We start from the raw sequence: 25730 nt of genomic DNA, 5'->3' as shown, positions 1-25730 counted from the left end.
GGGGGGGGAAGGGAATGCGGATAGTAGATGACAACACTAACCGCCACTTCCAACCCATTTAATAAGTGCCCATGTTCTGACCCGTGTAGGGGCTAACCCTACTATATCTATATGAACTGTTTTATTTATAAATTCAGTAATACCTCATAATTAACAGAACATCATGGAACCAACACTATGCTCATATTCAATACTTAAAACATAAAAGTTTTATTGTTTAACAATTCAATACGTAATACTTCTATCATGTATCTGGTGGAAAATTTGGAAAGAAACGAACTCTAGATCTTTTGATGAAAATAGCAGTTCAAGTCAGAAAATCAAGATGATTTGTCTTCTTTTATTTTATTTTTGGTGTAAAGAAGAGATCTGGAAGAAGCAGAATCCTTATTGACATTATTGATCATTTTTGCTTTACTTTACAATATGTAAATATTCCCAGCACAGTCTTTGCAGCGGAGATTAATAATACTACTGTTATCTTTCTCAAAAAAGATACTTCTATCATGTAATCTTACATTGCTCTATAGCATCTCAACTTTGGAAACTGTTTCTGAACTTTTTTGGAGTAAGATGGACTACGAGATGAAATGCTTTCCTACCGTAAGGTCAGGCTTAAGCTTATTCCCGTCAGTTCCTGAACCACTTTGAATTAAGCTTTCTTTCTTTCTGTTATATGGCCCGCCCTGGGATTATAACGATGACTAAAGCCTCTATCAGGCGTGAAAAGTCAATTTTAAAGAATTCGCTCTCCGGTAAGGAAGGAAAGCACGTCAAAGCTTGCCACGGCGTCAAGGCAGTTCGACAGTGGCAGAAAGTCCTGTCCCTCTCGGTTGCTGGACAAGGATGGGGCTGAGCAAAGAAGTCAAGAAAATATGGAACGACGCTCCAGCTTCTATCTAGTGGATTTGCAAAGGGAACGTAACCAAAAATGTTCGAGTGCATGGCTGAATCTACACCTGGATATAAATAAACTGTATACTCTTGCTCACCTGTTGCTGTAGGTTGGAAATTATATGACATAAACAGTACAAACTCCTAGATTTTATCAATTCCTTACAAGTATAACTCATGATTGACGGATGAAAGGAGAAGTGGCAACTCCATCACTAGAGCTATGCCTGACTTCACTAGCTTTATTGATGACATGGAACTCATTGACCCTCCGTTATTAGGAGGGATTTACACTTGGACCAGGGGAAACAACACTCATATTGCCTCCAGAATTTATAGAATTTTGTTCTCTTCAGAGTGGGATGAAAATTTCAGAAACATCAGGCAGTCAGTTCTAACTAAAGTATCATCAGATCACTCCCCCATTTCCCTCGACTCTGGGGATTGGGAGAATGTCAAATCATACTTCAAATTTGAAAATTGGTGGTTGGGTGCTGAAGGTTTCAGCGAAAAGGTGGCAGACTGGTGGTCTTCTTTTGTCACTCAGGACAGACCAGATTACATCCTCCCTAAAAAATTAAAGCTCCTAAAAGGCAAGCTTAGAGAATGGGGCTCATCTCTAGGAGGAAATCTAGAAGCAAGGAAAACAGAAAGTTTGAACAGAATTTTTGAGCTTGATGCTGCGCAAGAAAGCAGAGATCTCAGTGATGATGAACTGACCCTAAAAGCAAGCTTGGTCATGGAACTGGAAGAAATTGCAAAAAACGAGGAGATCTCTTGGAGACAAAAATCTAGAGTCCAATGGTTGAAACTGGGGGATAGAAACACAAAATTCTTCCATAAGGTGGCCAATGCAAATAGGAGGTTCAACACCATTGACAAACTTAACATCAATGGTACGCAGGTGGAGGATTTGAATACAATCAAGGCTGAGATTCTATCATTTTACCAGCAGCTCTACAAAGAACCAGAGGAATGGAGGCCAGAGTTTAACTATCCACACGGCTCCAAGATCAACGAATCTGAGGTGCAGTGGCTTCAAAGAGAGTTTGATGAGCAGGAAATATTGGAGGGCCTTAGAGCATGTGCAACAGATAAGGCTCCAGGCCCTGATGGGTACACTATGGGATTCATTCTCCATTGTTGGGATGTGATTAATTGTACACCTTCCATAATTTTCACACCAATGGGTATTTTGAAAAAAGCTTTAATGCCACATACTTAGCTTTAATTCCTAAGAAGATAGGGGCAGGTGAGTTGAAGGATTATAGACCCATAAGTCTAATAGGGAGTGTCTACAAAATCATATCCAAGGTTTTAACAGAGAGATTGAAGAAGGTGATTCATAAACTGGTGGATGAGCAACAAATGGCCTTTATTAAAGGCAGACAAATCATGGATGCATCTCTAATAGCCAATGAATGTGTGGATTCCAGAATCAAGGAGAAGAGCCCAGGCATCTTGTTCAAATTGGACATTGAAAAGGCCTTCGATCACATTAACTGGAGTATCCTTTTAAAGCTCCTCAGAGATTTGGGTTTTGGCGACAAATGGATTAGGTGGATTCAGTTCTGTATCTCAAATGTCAGATTTTCCATCCTCATCAATGGTTCCCCAGAAGGCTATTTTCCATCTCAGAGAGGCCTAAGGCAGGGAGATCCTCTTTCCCCTTTCCTTTTTGTTATTGCTATGGAAGGGTTGAACTGCATGATCAAGAAAGCGAACAAGGAGGGGTGGATTAGGGGCTTCAGGGTTCCCAACAATGCAAGTAGTGTCATGGAAATCACTCATCTTCTTTATGCTCATGACTCACTTATTTTTTGTGATGCCAAGGAGGAGCAGGTTACTCACCTGAGATTAATTTTGACTGTTTGCGAGGCCATCTCAGGTTTACATGTGAACTGGAGTAAATCCTTGATTTTCACTGTTAATGGGGTCACAGATCTTCAAAGACTAGCTGGCTCCCTAGGATGTGAAGTGGGATCTCTTCCTACCACCTATTTGGGGCTACCACTAGGTGCAAAGAGCAAGTCCAAGCAGATATGGAATGGGGTTCTAGAAAGGTGTGAATAGAAGTTATCCACGTGGAAGAACAGCTAGCTATCCTTGGGAGGGAGGGTCACACTAGTCAACAGTGTACTAGACTCCCTCCCCACCTACATGATGTCAATTTTTCCACTACCTGTTAGTGTTGAGAAAAAGATTGATGCTTTGAGGAGGGACTTTATTTGGCATGGGAATAAAGAGAAAAGAGGCTACCATTTAGTTAAATGGAAAACTCTCACGACTAGCAAAAAGGAAGGTGGATTGGGAATCAGAAATTTGAGGCAGCATAACAAGAGCCTACTTATGAAATGGTTATGGAGATTCCCCTTGGAGGAACACGCCCTATGGAGGAAAGTGATATGTGGAAAATATGGGACTGAAGGCCAGTGGAGCACAGTTACAGTGACTAGCCCTTACGGTGTGAGTGTATGGAGATCTATCAGATCTCTCTGGCAAAACCTAATGAGCAATTCTAGCATAAAGGTGGGTAATGGTGCAAAAACTATCTTCTGGAAGGATGAGTGGATAGGGAATACTCCACTAAAAGATAGTTTCCCTGATCTATACTCTTTAGCGCAGCAAACAGATGCTTCTATTGCTGATACCTGGAGTCAGCAAGGCTGGAATTTAAGCTTCAGAAGACTACTGAATGATTGGGAGGTGACCAGAGTAATTGAGCTTCTGAAACTTCTGGAAAACTTCAAAGGACCAACTGAGCAAGTGGACAAACTGCTATGGAAAAACAATAGCAAAGGAGTTTTCACTGTGAAATCTGCATATGAGGTTTTAAACAGAAGTTCGCAGCAACAAGAGGCTTGGATATGGAAGCACATCTGGAGGTTGAAGGTCCCTTTTAAAGTTAATGTGTTTTGCTGGCTAGTGGTCAAACAGGCTGTTCTGACACATGAGAGCTTAATGAAGAGAGGAATGCCTCTGTGCTCCAAATGTTTTCTGTGTGGAAGGGCCATCGAAACAAACAAACATCTATTTCTCCATTGTCAGGTGACCAATAGTTTGTGGCAACTTTTCATAAGTATGAAAAGCTTAAGCTGGGTGATGCCTAGAGAGACTATGGACATACTGTCTAGCTGGGACTATTTAGCTGCAGGAACCAGCCAGAAGAAGTGGTGGAGTCTTATTCCAGCATGCATTTGGTAGACTATCTGGCTGGAAAGGAACTCTAGATGTTTTGAAGACTCGGCAAATCCTGAACAGAAGATTAAAATGAACTGTATATCATTGTTTCACTTTTGGTGTAAAGAAGCTTTAGTACAAGATGTAGATTCCCTAGTTGACCTCATCGGATCCTTGTAAATGACACAAGACTTGTATTTCTCTGCTTGTTTTTGTTCATCTTTCTCTTTTTTGGAAGTCTTGTAACTAGGGACCTTTTCTCTCAGCACTATCTTCGCTGAGAATTATATATCAATGAAATCTGTTACCATTTCAAAAAGAAGTATAACTCATGATTGAACTTCTCTAGTAAGTTAAGATTCTCAGAACCATCTCAGTGCTGTTTTTGCATCAGTAAAATCATACTTATCAAAAAAGTATTGGAAGCCAAGGCAATAGATTTTCGAGTGTCCACTAACTCTGACATGTTATCTATCTCATTATGCATGTAAAAAGGAGGTCTACATATACTTGGACAAAAGGATGAAAATGTTAAATTTAACAGTGATTTACATGCAGCGAACGAGGGAAATTTACAAATCATCTGCTTTTACCACGAATGGTCAAACAACTATGAACCTCTTCAACTAGCATCATCTAAATTGGGTTATCTTTTAACAGTACGCTAGCAAAAGAGGGATGTAACTAAAAGAAATAAAAGACATTAAGTTAATCCTCATACTTTGATGCGGATGATATGCAAAATAATGTGGATACCTTTTGATGACATCAAGAATTACACATGGAGAGACAAAGTGTGTGTATATATATATATAGAGAGAGAGGGGGGGGGGGGGGGGGGAGAATAAGTAAGACTAAGTGCGCGTATGAGCTGTGAATTTGTCATTCGCTTGTACACCACAATACAAATCTTAGAACAGGTGATCAACTGAAGTTCATTAGCACCAGATTGTTAGATTAGCTCCCAAGTTCCACTGTTGAAACCACTACCACTACCACTAGGGGAAGTGAAATTGGAGAAAGAATTCAAGAGAAAACTATTGGGGTTTGGATAAGCGTAAGCCTAATTTGAAAACTTATTCAAGAAGAAATAGAGCAGAAGAAGCCATCATGCACTCTACAGAAGTTGAACCTTCTTCTACTAGTGAGTTATGTACATTCCCAAATGAGTTAGATTTGCCTATTGCTTAGACGGAAGGAGTCAAATCTTGCACCACCAAACACCTTTTATCTAATTTTGTCTCTTATAACTCTTTGTCTACCCCCTATGGAGCTTTTGCCTTTGTCTATTTCTTTTGTGTCTATTCATCACTGAATTGGAGGGAAGCTTTTGCAGATCCTAAATGGAAGCAAGCTACGATTGAAGAAATGAAAGCCTTGTCAAAAAATGAAACTCGAAAACTTGTCACTTCACAACCGGACAAAAAGTTAGTAGGCTACAAATGGGTCTTCACTGTGAAGCACAAAGTTGATGGCTCGATTGAAAGATTCAAAACAAGATTGGTTGCTACGGGTTTTACTCAAATTTATGGAGTGGATTATTATGAAACATTTGCCCTGTTGCTAAAATGAACACTGTTAGAATTCTTTTTGCTTGTACAACTAATGTTGATTGGTATTTACAATAATTTGACGTGAAGAATGCATTTCTTCATGGAGACTTAGAAGAAGAGGCGTATATGGAAATTCCTCTTAGATTTTATACTGAACTAAGCCAAGGAAAAGTGTGCAGATTGAAGAAAGACAGTAAAGACGGAAGCAATCCCCTGGAGCTTGGTTTGACTGATTCCACAAAGCAATGATCTCCTTTGGCTACCAACAAAGCAATGTTGATCATACCCTTTTCATAAGACATCAAAAGGGTAAACTACTCTTCTCATTGTTTATGTTGATGACATAGTAATGACAGGAGACGACAAAAAGAAGATGACCTGATTGAAGAAGCTATTGGCACAGGACTTTTAAATCAAGAACCTAGAAAAATTGCAATATTTCCTGGGAATTGAGGTTGCTAGATCAAAAAGAGGAATTTTTATTTCTCAAAAAAGTATATTCTGAATCTCTTGAAAGAAACTGATATGACAGATTGCAAACCAACAAAACCATCCATTGAAAGAGATCACAAGTTACATACAGAACTGGAAAGCCAGTTGATATGGAGAGATAATAGAGGCTGGAAGACTCATTTATCTCTCTCATACCAGACCAGACATAGCCTATCCAGACAGCTTGGTGAGTTAGTTATGCATGATCCCCGAGATCCTCATATGCAAGTTGACTTTCGCATTTTGCGGTATCTGAAATTTGCTCCGGAGAAAGGTCTGCTTTTCTCCAAACATGGTCACCTTCGGGTAGAAGCCTATAGAGATACGGATTTGGCTGGATCTTTAAATAATAGAAGATCTACATCCGGTTACTGTACACAAGTAGGAGGGAACTTGGTTGATTGCAGAAGCAAGAAGCAAAGAGTAGTTGCTAGATCAAGTATAGAAGCAGAATATAGCGAGTATCTATGAACTTCTTCGGTTACTAAAGTTACTAAAGAAATTGAAACTGTCTAAAAAGGGGGAACGTTTCTTATTGTGTCACAACAAGGCTGTCATCTTATTGTGTCACAACAAGGCTGTCATCAGCATAGCTCATAACCCAATCCAGCATGGCCGAACAAAGCATGTTGAACTTGATCACTTCGTCAAAGAAAAAGTTACGAGTGGTATCTTGAGCTTGTTTCATGTGTCATCAGAAAGCAGCTAGTTGATGTGTTTACCAAAAGTCTCAACAAACATTTTTCATACACTGGTTTGCAAGTTGGGCACATGCGAAATCTTTGAACCAACTTGAGGGGAAGTATTTATTGGCTTGATTATTATGAAAGATTTGATTTTATTCTGATTGAGTGTAATTGATGTTATTTATTTCCTTCCTAAAATAGTCATAGGACCTTGTGTATAAGTACCTTTGTTTAGGGATGTAGAATCATACTAATATATTGAAAGAAACCTTTCTTCTTCGCAAATCTACAATACTACAAGTTACAAATATTGCATTGAATGATATAAAGGATAATATTTCAAAATTCCTCAACTATGATGTTGTTCGACTCAAAAGGCAAAAATACAACTACCATTTTGTAAGGAGCGCAAGTGTATTCTTATTCCTCATCATAATGTATCTTACAGCTTATATCACCTATCCAGATCCATTCTAGATAGAAAATAGAGCAACAAAGAGATTATCCCGCCCCATGATTAGTAACATGAAAATTGAATCAAATAATGCCATACAGAGCAGTATAAAGTTTATCTATAGAAGATCTCGTATAACATTGTCTCAAAGAATTCTTACCTCCACAATTCGTTTCCGCAAAAGTTTGGAAGTAACTTCCTTGAATACCAGCTTCACATCTACCTCAGAGAACAGCTGAAACAGAAGTAGAAAGCATGATCTTAAGACTAACAGCAAAAGTTAATACCAAATTACCTGTCCCGCATTTACGAAGAAAGTATGCAGTTCCACTACCCCTCAGGTCTCAGTGCCAATGGAGACACATCCAGAATTTATAACTTCCTAGGATTAGGCCATCAACTGAGGAGTAATGATCAGAATGTGACTCTGAAAAGACACGTATTCATCAAAAGGAGGAAAGCTTGTGCCAGCTAAATACATATCATCTAAACTCCTTACTTTTTGTTCTTATTTATCACCACAGTATCCATTGCAACAAAAATCAATCCATCAGAACAAAAAAATCATTTGGAAAAGTAGGAAGAGGAGAGAAAATCACTAGCAGATTGGAAAGTTGTAGCTTCACCTATCAAGGATGAACATTGGGATGAATTTCTCGGATAGGAACATTTGGACACTGTTACTCATCACGATATATCTTGTATAAAATGCAAGACCTAAACTTGCGTGATGTGTGGGGCTCTTTACTGATACTTACAGGCAAAATTACCTTCAGAATTTTACTCTTTTTTTCCCCTTTTTTTGCAAAATTGCGGAGTGATATTAGTTGAGATCTTAATAATAAAAACTGAACATCCCAATAGAATTGAAATTAGAAATGGGCTTTAACCGTAGTGATCTATTTCTTACTACATACATATGATTGCTATTAAAGTCTCGCATTCCCAAATTTCTTAGAATTAACTTGGCACAAGTAAAAGCTGAAACAAAGAGGACTTTTTTACTTGCTTAAAAAGAAAAAAAATACTATGAACCCGAAATCATATAAGAAGCTTAATCATATAAATAATGTTATTAACTACTTTTTCTTTTCTTTGGTTTTCTCTTTACTGTGCCTCCTTGAATTAATATTACTATCTTCACTTTAAATAGTACATAGACTGATTAGTACATCCTCTATCTCATTTTACGTGATAGTGTTTGACTTGGCATGGGGTTTAAGAAAGAATAAAAGTGCAGTCTAAAACAAGCCATAAACATTTTTGTGGCTATAAATCATCTCATCAAGGGTAAAATGGGATGTTTAAAGTTAAATTATTCTAAATATAGATAGATGTCATCCTTTTTGAGATAGACTAAAAAAAAAAGAGGTGTCACATAAAATGGGAGAGAAGGAGTAATATCTATCAAAATGCAATTCCATACCAATGTCCAATACCAAGATCCTTGGTCAAGAACTTCATTTTTCAGCACCAAGTCGTAATATATTTTGTCTAAGATTTAAAAAAACAAATCCCGATTATATGAAATTATGAATCATAACAAAGGTATTTTTTATATACTTTTCTGGGTGGGGATAACGAAGGTATAATATTCCACAATAAGACAATAACACCAATATAAAGAGAACAATATAAATACACTTTTTAAGAAAAAGCAGATGCTAAATTTTAAAATAAGATTAATACCCCAAACTCATTAGGCTTCCACGAAATCTTTTTTCATGGATGCTTTTAACTCCTAGCCTTCCTCTTTAAAGTGATATAGAATGAGCTACTAAGAAACACGGAGGCCTTCATACAGTGATAAATTTGTCTCTTACCAATTATTATGCAAATACATTCACAACAATCATTAAGAGATCTATCATGTACCCATGCATTCCCTTTTTTTTTGGGGGGGGATTTCCAAAACCTCGCTTTAAAATTAGGGGGACCCAAAGGGAACAAAATATTCACGACACCTTTTTGTGTGCCAGACATTTAAGAGAGTAACAGATAGCAATTAAAGAGATGGCTAAACTAAGAGTATCTTATCAAAAGAGTGAATCTGTAAGAGTTTGTCACTTCTCAACATTTGAACTTATATGATATCTTATATACTGTTAAAATGGTCTGTCCCAATATTTATGACTAACTTATTAAAAAGAGGGTCGAAAGAAATAGATTCCACCATCTAACTGATGGTTGAGTAGAATTACCAAAGTTCATTAATAGGGTAAACATCCTATAAGGATTCTTTTTTTTGATGAAGCAAATGAATTTCATTAAATGGCATCAAGAAGATGCATAGCAAAAATTACAACATAAAGGTATTGTCTGCTCATATACCGGACAACTAAGGAGCAGAAAAAATCCAGAAACAGTTCAACACTAGTTACTGTTTCAACACTAGTTACAGGGGCCTGATTGAACCAAGTAAGTTAATTAAACAAGTGGCTTTAAGAGTGTGGTTGGGAATTGAAATCCCATCAAAACATCTACGGTTCCTTTCATTCCAAATACTCCAAAAAACAGCACCAGGTACCATTGACCAAGTCTTTATGATGGATTTCCCAACTCTCCAAGAACACCAACTCTCAGAAGAAGCTTCCTTGATACCGTTTGGCATACCCAGGCAAGTCCAAAAACTGATAAAACATACTCCAAATATCTGTTGCTACTGAACAGTGCAAAAAAAGATGGCTCACACTCTCAGATTCCATCTGACACATATAACATCTATTAACATAAGGATTTATGCCTCCATGAAGCAAAATAAATGCAAATCCAAAGGAAGTTCAATTTAGATGTAGTTCCTTTATTTGTAGCCGGGAAATTCAATTGTTTTACACCTTTAAGTCATAATCCGATCAATATCGTCTATTTCTCTTTCCAGATTTACAATTTTCTGGAATATTTGGAATTAGGGGTACTACTTAAATCCTCCTCATTTATAGTATGTCCCCCAACAATCCAATAGAGTTAACTTAATGTTCCTTTGTTGACTCTATTGTGAGACTTGGATTAATGAGCTTGTCACATTATACAGGCTGCTTAGATACGGCAAGGGAAATAAGACACTTGTACATGTTGTGTGTTGAACGAAGTCATGGATCTAGCAGATCTGACACTGGAAGGGTGACTTGACCTGATCTACTGGCAGAATGAGACCAATTGCTAGTTTCAAACAGATCCTTTTTTTTTAATTTATGGTGGTAGTTTGGGGCAGTTGTACGCACCTCGATTAATCTATTATGTAGTACGTACCTGCTACCTTCCACCTGCATAGGGTAGCCAGTAATTATGCCCACCAAAATTTAGCCAGATGGAAAAAACTCAGCGTTCTTATTTTTCCTCTGCTGCAACTTGAACCCCAGTTGTCATCCCATTTCATAACCCATCAATCCACCCTTGGGTGCAGCTCAAACTTTCTTTTTATCTTGGATAGCAGTTTTATCCAAATGCATGATCGTGTCTTACCACAGTTCCATGGAACTATTTCGTTACACGGAAGAAATATTGTCCTTTTTGTCGTAAAAGATGGGGTTGAGAAATTGGGTTTTAAGTCCATCAAAGATCAAAGGCGGAGGGACTATGTTGTTCACAGAAGCCCTAAGCAGAGACTTCTTTCCAGACTGAAGACACTCAAAATTTTCAGCAATACTAGTTTAGGCAAGAGAGATTTTTCCTAGTAGGTTTTAGATAAATACTTTCAGGAGTAGGAATTGATTTTGGGGGTCTGTTAACCACTTAATAGATGTTCCTTATAATCAGTAGAGCTGAATGCACCAAAAAAAAATTCAGAGCTTTCCCGAACTGTTAGATGTAATTCAAACTCTAGGTGATATGCTCAAGGCATAAAGAAGTAAAACAGTATTTCCGTTTTTGTGTCTTCCTTCCCAAAAGCCAAAATAATCATTTTTCACACAACCACAAAATTCCATCCAGGCTGCAGCTCCTTTCCGCCTTTTCTTTTTTGTCCTACAAGCCACCATTAAACCTTTGCCTACATTGATACATTGTTCTTGCCCCCCTTACCCTGAAAACCATGTAGCATCAAAACCTAAAGAGCAGCTCCAAACCTCCAACTCAGTCATGTGTGATTATGTTACTTTCTTGAAAGGAAGAGCGCTTCAATTCAAACTTCAGTATCAGTGTTAAAACTGTTATGGAGGTCTATGAGCTATCAAGTCACCCAATGTATATGTGACAGTACATCTTTGCATATGCGTAGAACTACTTTAGAGCAGTGATACACATCCATCGAATCAAAAGTTGCGGTAGCTGATATGACTGGATGGAGTGACTAATCAACAAAAAAAGTGTTTTTGAAAAGGATGAAGGTCAGAAATTAATAAAGATTAAGTCGAGACAATACCAATGGGACACTCTTCCTTGCAACTGGCTTTATGTGAACATCACCCTCATCAACTTCACCATCAACAACCACTTCTTCATCCTCGTCCTCCTCTAGCAAATCTGGTAATGTTTCAGTAGACCCAAAAGCTTCCATTGTACTGATATAACCCTTCTCAGACAATATGCTTATAACTTTTTCTTCCAATGATGATAATGCCTTTCTTCTTGGAATCTTGTTTTTAATTTGTAGCACTTCCACCAACTCATTGCCAGCAATTTCCTGGAAATGAATTTAGCACACATATATAACTGTAATCACAATGACTTGAGTGTTCAAATAACTGAATAACAAATCGTTTATAAATAAATAAACGAGTAGAAATATAATAGCAAGCGTAGCTAATCTGAAGAATGGAAAGAGCAAGTCAGACATACTGCGAGAACTACATCCAAATAGATTAGTGAACAAATATTTTGCCAATGCAGATATTCACGGTTATCAAAACTGAGACATGACATTAGATGAAATGGAATTGTGAGCGTAATGGATAAAATCTCCTATGCAAAAAATGCATAAAGTGACTCACTTTTTACAAATTAAATTAGGAGAACAAAAAAGATGAACTTAAAAAAAAAGCTCACAACCGGGTATTTGTCAAGCTTAAGATTGACTAGTTTATTAAAAGAATCGAGTCGAGCTTTAGAAAAATTAATGTGAAGGCGAACTAGAGCTTCCAGTATGGCTCCAATGATATTCAATTTTAAAGTACAATAACCAAGCCGAGTGCAAAACACTGGGAACTTGGCCTGGCTCTGCAATATGCCCATACATCATCTCCACTATCACCGGAGGCACTTCTCTTGAAATAAGGAACGTCCTTAGGAAAGCTCACAATAAGCCCCTTTTTCTAACAGTTGTGTGGATAATTTCCTTTTCTTTGGAGACCTTTCAAAAAGCAATTGATCCGTCCATGGAGAGTGGAACCTAGATTTTCACATCAAGGCAGATTTACTTGGTGTGTGTTTTCAAATTTTCTGTGTGAATAATATGGTACTTTTATAAACAAGAGACATCAAGGTTATGGACCTCCGACCTCCGCTTTTTTTATCAAGGCATCACATTGATGTTTTGTAGGATAACTCACTGATTGCTATCTAAAGGTGCGTAGAGAAGCTATCAAGTATCAACAAGCAACTCATACTGTATACTGACAATTTGCAATTCTTATGAAAAGCTGCCAGACTTGTTGTACACAGTAAGATCTCTGAAGAAGACAAATAAGGACTAGTCGTCATAATCCATGAATCTTGTTCCATTTTGTTGGACAGTGTAGTGAAGCTGCCAGAATGTTAGTATGAAGTTAGTCTCTCATCGAATTAAATATAAGACTAGTTTAGCACGAAGTTAGTCAGACACTAGTTAGATATAAAAATGGGATAGCATCTCACATCTTTAAGTAGGTGTCTTGTATTCCATTATCATCAAGTAATCAATATATCTCTTTGCTTCTCTTATCTCACACAGTATGAAAGCACGCAACAGTCCTCAGTTTGAGTTTGATTGCCATCCATCACCAACAAATATTTTCACGTGCTTAGCCAACGAAAAAAATCAGGCCCACTCGTGAGAAGACCTGTAGACCTAATAAATAAATAAATGACTCTAATAGTTTAAACTTTTAGGTGAGAAAATCACACAATTCAGCATGAAATCAGAGCCTGTATGATCTTAGTAGAGGTAGAGAATTAAGTAGCTTTGGCATGCTGGAGGGCATGCCTTATGTTGTTTGCCCGTGTAATATTTTTCTTTATTTTCTCTGCTCTTTCGGCGAAAGATGCCCCTCTTGTCTTTCAGGCAATTGGCACCTTCCTCTCTTCAGTGACATCGCACTTCACCCAATGCCTCTCTTCAACGACCTTTTGGACAGTTTCGTGTCTCTTTGCGATCCGTTCCAATGGAGCAGCACCTTTTTCCCATCACTGTTCCTGTCACACCATGCCTATTTTTGGTGACTGTTCGGGCAGCGACACAGCTCATTCCCACCATTTCCAATAGCAAACTTTTCTGAAAAGATTCTGATGACCAGAGTTTATTCAGCCAAATTTCCAACCTTAAGCAGGTTTCCTCACTTTGGGTTTGAGAGGGCACGTTAGAATGTAAAGAAGTAATGTTAGAATAGTGGTAAGTTTTGGTTTGAAATAAGTCCTCATCGGTTAGAATAGTGTTAAGTCTTAGTATGAAGTAAGTTGTCATGCCAGAGTGTTAAGTCTTAGTATGAAGTAAGTTGTCATGCCAGTATGAAGTAAGTCCCTCATTGTATCTCATGCCTTCAAATAGGAGTGCCTTGTATTCATTATCATCGTATGACTAATATATTTATTCCTTCTCCTATTTTCTAACAGAAGAATTAACAAAGATAATGGAGAAGACACGTTAGGCACTCTCTCGAGTGTGCTTAATGCAGAGGACCCCAACCCATCAGTTTGGACAAGAATGTTGATGAGATGCATAACTGTCCTATTTATATACTTTAGATGTTGTAGGGTAGAAATAAACAACACTTAGTAGGTGGTATGTTTCACTATTAAAGAGATCATACATACTTCGACTAGCTTATACAGCTCTTTAGGAGGTAATTTGATTGCATCAAGCATTTTTGGCTTTCCACATTTTTGCACTAAAGCTTCCACCTCTTTGCAGATACCCCGCACAGCATCCTGATAAGACAGTTGAAAAGAAAATGGCTTACTTGCTGCAACTTCTTCAGTTACATTTTGTTAACTGGTATTTATCATATAAATGTAAAAAAAATCACTGTTTACTGCTAAATCATCTATACTAGAAGCAAAGCAAAATCTCAACTGTAAGAGAGAGAAGTAAAAGGATAATTAAGAGTACAAATGAACGGATAAAAATGGGTCCATGGCCTGATTTTCAGAACATCACTTGAAAAACAGATTAGCCTTCCTCTCTCGTTGTAGACCAGTGATATTACTGCACAGCATCTTAAAGGGCTGATAACAGGCAATTCTGAGACTAGAAGCAAAAGATGTTACTGAAAGATTTAGTGTAGGCTAGGCAATGAGTAGTCACTATGAGGCATGAAAAGGCTTGGGATGATTGAGTTTCAGAAAGCTGTTTCCAAGTGAATATTTCAGCCAAGGTTTAGTCCCACCCGCCACACCTCCTGAATTACAAAGTTTGGCAATGATAACATATCTGTATCACTAGGAATATGCTGGCCAGAAAAGAAATGTGGCCTTGGAAAGCCTAAAATGGAGTTAAATACTATGTTGCTCAAGTAATATGGGTAGTTTGTGAGTCTTTAGAGTTGTCCTAACAGTTGTCCACTATTTGGATTGTTTCTTTATTTCAAGCAGCAGGGATGGTCACCTGAAAATCTTGCATTCAAGTTTGTTCACTACTGCATCAATATAATGTCAAAATAAATGCAATCTTGAAATTACTCACAAATCGACAAAGAGCTCCTAAGATTACCAATTTAGATCTGGTTTTGTTTCAACTTTTCCTTATATAGGCACTAATCTTTATAATTGGGACTAAGTTGAATTTATAAAATGTATGTTCAATTGATCCCTCGGCCCCCTTATTTCCTCTCCTCCCATTCTTGTTCCCTAGTTAGTTCTCTTAATCTCTGATCATTCCTTGCGGTTTCTACATTTTCCCACATTCTGTCAAGCCAGTGAACAGCCATAAAACCCCTCATTTTCAGTAAATGAGTAAAAATAGATATATAAGTCTATTTTATTCTCTGTTCAAACTGTTTAATTTTCTCCCATACAAGCAAGAAACAACCACAATTTATTCTCTGTTTTTGCACTGAGTGTTAAAACATCCTGAATCAATAGATCTTGTACATATGGCATCAGAGACAATGGGTCTTGTAACATGTAGAACTGGCAGGATGAATAATACTTCTCAAATACTGCCAAAATAATAAGTGTTGTCAAGCAGATTTAGCACCAGCAGTTCTGGAATATGAGGAGGATAGTGTGTATGCAGACCTTACCCCCATCCTGGAGGGCAAAGAGGTTATTTCCGATAGACCATCGGCTAAAGATTTTTCAGATTACAAGGATGATTATAACTACAATAACATACTAAAAGATCATACGCCCGAATCATAGCCATGCTTCCGTTAGTCCAAACAGGGATGATTGAAAATGATTTCAGGAGCAAAACAGGAAAAGAGGACCCTCACAGTAATGTGAAATTACAGCATGCTGTAGGGCGTGACAAATAATTAAGAGCATAGACACGAATAAACATTTTATTCCAAGCAACTACTACTTGAGCGCCTCTTACTAGAAATTGAGTAGATTAAAAATAACTTTGATTGGACCAAACTAGGATAACAATTTGATAAACTGGACTTAGAACAGTAACATAAATTTAAGATAAAAACCTGCCCAACTTCTACAGCTTCAAGCAACTTGTCCTCCGGAAGAAAATCACAATACCCCTGTAACAACAAGATTAATTAGTACTGAATTTGATGACACTAACTACTATAGGCAAGTGGCATCTATATCGTAGGAAGAAAAACAACTGATCATAGTGTTAGTAGAATATTTCATGCACACAGCAACTGCCTGACAATTTCATAGTATGCTATTTGTTAATCATTCAAATTTTTTTGGATTTTATGCATTACATTTTGTAAGTGGATTTATGACCTACGGAAAGCAGGTGCTCATCTTCTGTACCACTGTCTAGGCTCGCATCATACTGAACACTTAGATAGACTGGATCGTAACAGGTACCACTCTACGCTCCTTGGGTAGAAGAATATTCAATTTTTATGCTCTCTCATTTATCATGAAGCTTTTACTAGATAGAAAATCTACCTCAATCATCAATATTGCATTGTTTGTGCCTGCTAGTAACAAATCCAACTTCGAGTTTTCCATTTCCTGAATGGTTGGATTCACAATGAACTTATCACCAACAAGACCAATTCGAACTCCTGCTATAACTTCTGAACTTGGTACTTCTGACAAAGCCCTGTTGCACAACTTGAAAGAAATTGCCTCAAATTACCATCAGTAAACCAGCCTTTACTAGCGTAGGAATGGAAGAGCATCAAGGCGAATTTGCTTACATAGCAATTCCAGCAGCCGTAACTGCCAAGGCATCTGGTGGATGCAAACCGTCATAACTTAATACCTTCAAAGTTACAATGATAGTGCAACTTAAAAGGCCACATCAAGACATTCGAGCACACTATCAAAGGAACATCAACAAATATTAAGAGGATGGTTGCAAGAAAGCATATGAGCTTACCCAAGAAAGTACTTGAGTTTCATGGTAGAATCCCTTAAGCATGGTTGGACGTAAAGGCCTATCAATCAATCTACAAATGAGAACCTGCAAGAAGCAAGACATTTCAATACAGACAACAGTATTGAGACCTTGTATAACATAAAATATTAGCTGTGTTTTAGCAATGGCATCCAAGAAAAAAGCATTCAGTTCCTATAGATAGAAATGTCGTCTTTCAGGTTATCACAATCTTAGAAAGATTGACAGGATTACCAACTCCAAAGGCTCTTACACACACAATAATTTTCTCTTCAGCAAGGATATAGTACATACCCTCCACCATCTCTCCTCCTTTTTCACAAAATGACAAAGTTTTCTCATCCATCCTATAGCAGTCAGCATTGCAACTGAAAATCAGATGTGTTGTAAATCATGGTCTAGCTTGTAAGATATGATATATGATTTTGTCATGGACCTTTCAGATACTCTGACCTTCTCAGTGAGATCCAATACTTTATAGATATAGGGGTATCTTTTACTAATAAATTGGAAGAGGCCAGAGGAGAAACGAGTCAAAAGACATCTAAAAATTTTTGCAGCCCTACTTTTAAATATTATATTGTTATTGTTAAGAATATTGTGATATTATTAAAAATATGTTATATATCAATTGGAATCAGTAGGAATTAATACTTAATATATATATAAAGAAAAGGCATCAGTAGAAATTAATTTGGGAGATTATTGTTTGTATAATTATGTGACCTTGATATTCTTTCCTACTTAAGAATAGGTTACATCACTGATATTGGGCATATATGGTTTGATAGTAATTTACTTGCTGTTAGATAGTTATATAGTTAATGTAATTAGTCTGAGTCCCATATTGAGTAGGAGTAGGATCTGTATTATGTATAGTTATAAATAGGGCACATTGTATTATAACTAATTAACCAAATGCAAGATTTTTCTCCCGTGCATTCTCACATGGTATCAGAGCAGGACCCATCCCGATTTTCCGATGTTGGGCCCCCATAATTGTCCACGCTCCAGATGTCCAGTCCTGGGCGTAAGAGGGGGTGTTGAGTCCCACATCGACAATGAAGGGGATGGGTGGTCTCCTTATATGGACTTGGGCAATCATCACTTCTTGAGCTAGCTTTTGCGGTTGAGTTAGGCCCAAGTTTTTAACACAGCTTATTATGCCTCTTTACTAAAGACAACCCTCACACTCATCTAATGTCACTCGTAGTTGATGTTTTCGGTTCCAAAAATGGGGGCCTAGTAATTCGAGTCTTATGATTACCACAGAACCTTGATAGGTAGCACAAACTAATTAATAGTTATCTTTTGTTCAGTTATGGTATAAACGACAAGGTGTTTGTTTTTGAGAAACCCATATTGCTGGATGGATGCGTTCTTAACCTCGGAGTTTTTCTTCCCGCCTTTCCCCCAACTAAAATCACTCTAAGCACTCGGTATCTTCATGAGAAATTCTCGCCCCATGAGCTAGCTTTTGAGTTGACTTAGGCAGCTAAGGTCCATTTTTTAACATGGTACCAGAGTGAGGCTCATGCTTGTTATTGTTTTTCTCTATGTTGGGCCGCCATATTATATTGTCCATGCTCCAGTTGGCAAGTCCAGGCATAAGGGGTGTTTAGGATCACACATCGGTAGAGGATGGGTTGTTTGTCTCCTTATATGTTCCCGAGCAATCCTCGCCTCTGAGCTAGCTTTCAGGTTGAGTTAGACCCTAGGTTATGTGAAGCACCCCACAGTAGTAGATAAATGATTGTGGTCTCTTTATATGGTCTTGAACAATGATGGAGCAATTTAATGAGTTGAAGCCCATCTCCACAGACAAGTGGAGTAATGATAGAAGATGTTTTTAGTCCTTACACTTGCTGAGCTTCAATTGGATTTTGACTCCATGCATGACTAAGTCTTGGCTAGTTTTATTATACCAACCGTGGATGACTTGTTCTCTCGCTTACCATGAGTTGTTGCACCTCCTGCTACACCACCTTATCACATGGTGATCTCATCTTCAACAAGAGACTTGTTCGTCGTAGCATCTTAGGCTATTGATTGGGTGGTTGTTTTGGAAAATCCCGACACAAAGTTGTACTTATTGTCGTATGATGTGTCACTCTTTCTTTTTCCTTGACAGTGGCTGTCTTTATATACCATCCTTTGCTGCCTGGTGTACTACCATTTCCTGCAAATCTCTCCTACACCTTCTAAAGCGTATCTCATCACCTGGCATATGTACATCAGAATATTTTGACTAATATGGATGATTGTCATGAAGTTTTTCTGCCTCCCATCTCTATCAATTTGATGGCCCATCTTTGTTTACATCGGAAGTTTTCTTTCTGACTACGAATAAAAATTTCCCTCCCATAGTCAAAAGGGAATCAGTGAAATGCAGCTAAGTTTTTTATTCAATTACCTTTCTCACTGCCGCATACTAAGCTTAAATTACTCAGTCATTATTTCAAGACCCAACTAAGTTGAAAGAAAAGGTTTTGAACTGTAATGTAACTGAGATGTGATCGATAGGGAACTACTACTATGCCTAAATTCCAAGCAAGTTAGGATTGGCTATGAGTCCTCACTGATCATGTTGCTCCATTTCAGCTCATCTCAGACCGATATGCCAATCAATGCTTAGAATCATCCGAAATTCATAAGACACAAGGTAACTACAACAGAAGGTTGTGCAACAATTAGCTTTGCGCAAGAGAAAACTAAGAGAACTAACCCATCCCACAGAACACATACCATGGTCTTGAAATGCCTAGAATAACACTCACTCAATCTGCACTACTGACCATTTCAGAACAATCTGGACCGTCATAGTGTAGTTGAGCCTATTGCTTAATCTCAAAATGCTATAGAGTATTAAGAACCAAGATTCTTAACATACAAAATGTGTGACAGACCATCATGATATCATAGCACAAGGACGAGATAACAGAAAATGAATTGTAGCTTACCTGGTTACAAATAACTAGTCAATCCACATGTATAATCATTAGGAAGGACCAAGTGCAGCAGTAACAAGAGAACCGTGTGAAGACAAAGAATGAACATCTACACAGGATACTCACATCTGTCCATTTCAGAACAGGCTAAAAATGGAAATTTAGATGACCTAAAGTACCAGATTCACAGGACTGTAACCAGTTTATTTGCTAAACCCAAATCCCTGAGAGAAAAAGCATGTGATTTACTCTATTAAAATATTTGCGAAGTAAACCTAAGAATCTCACAAGACTTGCCATTTAGCAACCTCAAAATACTTACTATCCTTATTTGTTGACTACGTAAGCGCGTTATTGGAAGGACAGGGGACGTTTGCAGGATGGCCTGTTTATCAGACGAACTAAAATTAAAGAATCGAATTTCTTCATTCTAAGCTGCATGACGCAGCTGTGGTTGTTTCAATGGAAGTGACCACTTATAAAATGCTAATCTAAGTACCTTATCCAAAAAAAAGGCTAATCTAAGTTTAATGAGGTCCCACAGTCTATAGAGGTTGGGACCCCATTATAAGTTTTTATAGTATCCAAAAATATGAGATTTGATGTTGCTTTGCATTTCCCTTTTGTTGCAATTTTAACAAGTGATATTATCACATTTTCTAAAGGAGCCCTCAAACATAAGATCAACTTGTTCTAAACGACATTCAATCATTGGTATTCATGCAAAACATTGATAAAATTTCTGCATTCGAAAAGATGTTCTCATAAATATCCAAAAAATCTGAAACACATAAGAGTTTGGACCTGGAGGACAAGAAACTGTTTATATTTCTTTGATCCCTGAAAGTGAATTCAGCATCAAAGCCAACTTAATTATATGTAATTAAGGTAATCATTACTCAGTTAAACTTACACAATATCTATTTTGGTATCCAAAAGTTATGCAATATCTATTAAATTGAATATCAGAAATCAGGTGCTAGTATTTGCATATTCCAGACTTACTTTAGCCCATAATCATATTATTCACAAAAAACATCTCATGTACTTTGACAAAAAAGTAACTCTCTCTTGGTGGAAGTTAACACTAATAGAGCATTTTTGCCATAACAAAAGCAGCCAACTACCAGAGAGCATCTATTCGAGATTCCTCAGTTCCTTTTACATACATGGCATGGTTGGATAATTTTGCATAGATCATTAATAACACAACTTCCTAGAGAATCATATCCACCTGTTTCAAAAACGTATATGCAACTGTGAATTGAAGTGCAATTAATCTAGAAGTTAATCCCAAGCAGCAGCATATGTGCATAAACACATCTTTTATCAATTAAAAATTGTACTTCTATCTGGAATCTAGGCAGAAGCTTACGATCAAATACAAAATTTTAAGACCAGAATCACATAGTACCTCATGATCTTTTGTCCTCCCCTCTCGTTTAAAAAATCCCCCACTGGAAAATGCAAATTTAGTAAGAACAAGTACATGGTATAGACTAAAAAAGAGAAGGCAAAGGAGTGGTGCTAAGCGGAAGTGAATGAATAGAAGCAAGTTTTACTAGACCTACCTCGTCCGACCAGCTGCTGAAAAACGTTCTTGATAATGAACAGAAAGAGGGAAAAAATCAGAAGGCTCGCTTGGGACATCAGCTAAACAAACAGTTGTATAGATAATCTACAAAACAAAAACAAAAAAACATCTCAATATAAGCATACTGATCCAGGAAATTGCCAAGGATAGATCTTACAAGCAACATTTCCACCATCTAAGTTAAATACTGAAAGGACAACTTTTTTTCTTTGATAGGTAATACCGAAAGGACAACTTGATGCTGATTGAGAAAAAATTACCACCCATTAAATAAGCTGTTAAGGGATGCAACATGATCGCGTCAATGTTGGATCAACAGGTTGAGAACTATAAAAACTTCCATTCTTCAAGTGAAGCATATAAGAAGTTAAGAAACTCTATGGTCCATCAACATATTTCATGATGCAATTGCATAAAAGCATAGAAAGAAGGGGTGAACAATTTGCAGAGAAAACCGAGAGTTTAATCAATCAACTACACCTCATTTGGATGCAAGTTGGGTTCCTCCGTAGCTATTATGCTCTTTACGGCTGTCTCATTCCACTACTTCTTTGCTACTCCCTCCATCCCAATTTATGTGTCAGTCGGTCCCAAAAGAATGTCACCTTTCCTTAGTTAAAAATAATTTATCTTTAGGATTTCTACTTTACCCTTAATGAATTGATTTACAACCACACAAATATCTATGGTTTCTTTTAGACAACAAGTTTCAAAAGTCTTCCTTTCTTAGACTCCATGCCAAGTCAAACACTGCCTCATAAAGTGGGACGGAGGGAGTAATAGACAATTTGACTTAAGATTAGGGGTTCTCTAAATAACACACTTATCCCTACACTAACAAGTCTCTAATCATAGTAAAAAGACTTGGTAAATGCCGGACCTAATCTTAGTGTAAAAACAACAAGTAAGCTTAATTCCTTTGTTATCACATCTATGGATCTTTAACTTACGTGGTTTTCTATTGTTGCCTGAACTCATAATAATTTTGAGAATTGTAAGTCTTTTGAGACAACTATCTTCTATAGGATTTTTACATATACCTCCTCCCAATTGCATATTTGATCATCATAATGTCACAACTAGAAGAGCGCACGTGGAGATCTACGTAATACACGGCCAAACTATCTCAAGAAACCCTCTCTCATTTATCCTTTAAGTGTGTTACTTGCACCCTTTTGTCAAATATAATCCTTCTAATCTTATCCAATCTTACTAAAGGTACGCCCATCCATCTTGTGGATATACAAGAACTCAAAGGCCCACTTTTGCTCCTATATAACTTTTGTTTCTTTCACTACCATTTTATAAAATTTATCTTTCACCCTGTTAGTTATCTTTCTATCGCATAGTATACATGTCGCACTCCTCCTCTTCAACCATTATGTTCTAGTTCTCTCAGTTACATCTCCATCTACTTTATCATGACTGCATCTAGATATCTTAGTTGTCCACATATAGGCACCACAATCTCGTCTAATTTCAATTTACCTACATTCTTCTCAATAGATCCCGTTGTTGGTCGACTCCATTATTCGTTTCAACAATTAGCACAATATCATCTGTAATAGTATCCATTTGTAGAGCCCCATCGTATGTAATACCTAGAGAGGGTAAACAAGTATGGGTTCAAGATAAATCCATAGTGTACAAACACGGTTATGAAAAACTCCTATATATTTCCTTCCTGCTGTTCTCACACTTGTGACCGCTCCATTAGCAAAACTTTAGCCCTAAAAATTGCTATGAATAAGTAGTCATCCAAACACAAAATTATATTTTATCAGTCTTAAATAAGCATTTCAGAATACCTATCAAAACAGCACCTAAATAGCTCACCATTTTCATGGAAAATCAGTCAAATGAACACCATGAAAGGGGTTTATAGCCTTACACCAAATAGACAAGAACATTGTGCTATCTCATATAATGGTATTTTGAAATAAACTGAAATTGTACCACTGCAGTCTAACCAAATATACTAGCGCAACAGCACAAATCCCATACGTATTACCACAAAGACCCAATCATTTGATAGTTAAAGCTTCTCAGAATCATGATGCATGCACTATAGAATTGGTAAAACGTCCTTCATGTAGGTCCTGTTTACTTTCTCGTCTAAAGTTTTGACACCATGCTTACTTGTTCCTCCACTAGACATGAACACAATAACAGGAAGCTATGTATATAATACTTTTTTAGCAAAGATTTTAAATAATATTTATAACAAGAAGAAAAAAATTTATATGAGATTTATTACAAAAATAATGTTCTTTTCTTTATAAGACATACTAAAAGGAAAAGATTTTGTCTTAATCAGCACAAAATGTCATTACTAGTAAAGTCCCATCTATACTCAGAGGCAAACCAAGAATTTGAAGATAGCGTCTATCACCGGACTTGTTATCAGACACTGGTGCAAATGGAAGTGTGCATTCAGTTGGTTTGATTGCTTTTCATTAATAAGACTAGTGTATTTAGTTCTTGGTTCATAAATAAAAATCCTGATGACATAAGCGTGAATCCACCACTACACCACTAAGGATATTGTATTCCTAAATATGTTCCAAATAATTAAAAGAAAACTAGTGCTCTGTCTGGCAAGAAGAATAATAAATTAGACAAGTATCATATTTAGTTCATGACAAGTTCAATGGAGCACATATTCAATTCTCAGCTAGAAGCACATGAAACTACGGATCATTCGCCGAAGTAGAGAAAAAGTTAGAAGCTTGATATTTAACAGACATGATATTTCACCGTAAACTTTAGCACGTATAATTGAAATGAATTAAGAATAACTTTTACCATCACCAAGAGTTGAAAGGCCAAATGTTACTAAGAAACAGTTCCTACATTTTCAAAACCTTGATACATATGCTCATAAGTTATTGAATCTTGAAATAGTTAAAGCAACAAGGGTCTTCCAAAATATTGAAGCAAGACCACAGCTATTTTTATCTTAAAATAAATGTTTTATAAGTTATCATCAAAAGGCAAACTAATAAGTAGTTTTTATTTTTCAGTTGATGATTTTAGAAAGACAAAAAATGGATTTCTCTTTTAGAAAGAAAAGGAAAATATGTCGTCATTTGAGAAGGGACTTATGTAATTAATTAGGTTGTATATGCAAATTGAGTTTTAACCTTAGACAAGAAAGTAAACAAAGAATTGGATTTTCAAATCAAGGGCAGATTCACCTCTTCCGATACTTTTAAATCATTAATTTGGGATCAAAGGCTCTTGGTAATGGATTTAGAGATCATGAGGAACAGGAAGAAGAGGGCGTTATATGGTCAACCTACGATCAAGTGGGGAACCTTCACTACGGACAAAGCTCAAGAGCTGGGGGAGAAGTTGCTGGCTCTGGGGATCTCAAGGAGTAGTGGGGACACGAGTGGTATGTGGACCACGACAGCGAATTGCATTAGGGAAGCTGCTAGAGGGGTATTAGGGTCTCGAAGGGTTTACTCTAGTGGTCACAAAGGGGACTGGTGGTGGAATGAAAAGGTCCAAGGAAAAGTGGAAGCCAAAAGAGTTGCATATTTGAAGCCAGTGAAGAGCATAGACGAGGAGGAGAAAAGGACTAATAGGGAGTGATATAAGAAGGTTAAAAAGGAGGCAAAATTAGCGGCAACGGCAACTAAGGCTGCAGCAATCAGACGTCTGTATGAAGAACTTGGGGACAAAGGCGGGGACAAGAGGTTGTTCAGGCTAGCCAAGGTAAGAGAAAGGAAGGCATGTGATATGGACCAAGTGAAGTGCATCAAAGACGAGGAAGGCAGAGTTTTGATGGAAGAGGCACATATTAGACGTAGATGGCAAACATACTTCCATAAACTCTTGAACAAAGAGGGGGACAGGAACATTGTATTGGGTGATTTGGAACACTCCGAGATACGTTGTGATTTTGGGTATTGTAGGCGTATTAAAGTTGCGGATGTCGAGGGAACTATGCGTAAGATGAACAGGGGTAGAGCGACCAAGCCAGAAGAAATTCCGGTGGAATTTTGGAACAAAGCTGGCAGGGCCGGCTTGGAGTGACTCACTAAGTTGTTTAATGTCATTTTTAAGATGAAGAAGATGCATGACGATTGGAGGTGGGGTACGATGATCCCATTGTACAACAACAAGGGGGATATCCAAACTTGCAATAACTATAGGGGGCATCAAGTTGCTAAGCCATATTATGAAAGTTTGGGGGGGTATGGAAGTGAAGGTGAGGAGGAGTGTGTCTATTTCCGAGTTCTAATTCATGCCACGGCGTT

The 25730-nt window shown here is 37.4% G+C and overlaps 1 protein-coding gene across 1 annotated transcript in view; it reads right to left on the bottom strand.

The window, feature by feature from the left end:
* Positions 1-25730, bottom strand: part of LOC109235725 (probable polyribonucleotide nucleotidyltransferase 1, chloroplastic) — a 46473-nt gene that overhangs the window by 16130 nt on the left and 4613 nt on the right. The window contains exons 3-11 of the mRNA XM_019401949.1: positions 21443-21549; positions 21286-21328; positions 16906-16989; positions 16724-16788; positions 16470-16626; positions 16028-16084; positions 14205-14318; positions 11620-11880; positions 7420-7494 (exon numbers count right to left, since the gene is read on the bottom strand). Of these exons, the coding sequence (XP_019257494.1) occupies positions 7420-7494; positions 11620-11880; positions 14205-14318; positions 16028-16084; positions 16470-16626; positions 16724-16788; positions 16906-16989; positions 21286-21328; positions 21443-21549 (963 nt within the window). The remainder of the gene's footprint in view (positions 1-7419; positions 7495-11619; positions 11881-14204; positions 14319-16027; positions 16085-16469; positions 16627-16723; positions 16789-16905; positions 16990-21285; positions 21329-21442; positions 21550-25730) is intronic.

The sequence above is a fragment of the Nicotiana attenuata genome, chromosome 1 (genome assembly GCF_001879085.1).
Source record: "Nicotiana attenuata strain UT chromosome 1, NIATTr2, whole genome shotgun sequence".
NCBI classification, from domain to species: domain Eukaryota; kingdom Viridiplantae; phylum Streptophyta; class Magnoliopsida; order Solanales; family Solanaceae; genus Nicotiana; species Nicotiana attenuata.
The sequence above is the reverse complement of the archived record's forward strand: the minus strand, read 5'-3'. Positions and strand labels throughout refer to the sequence as shown.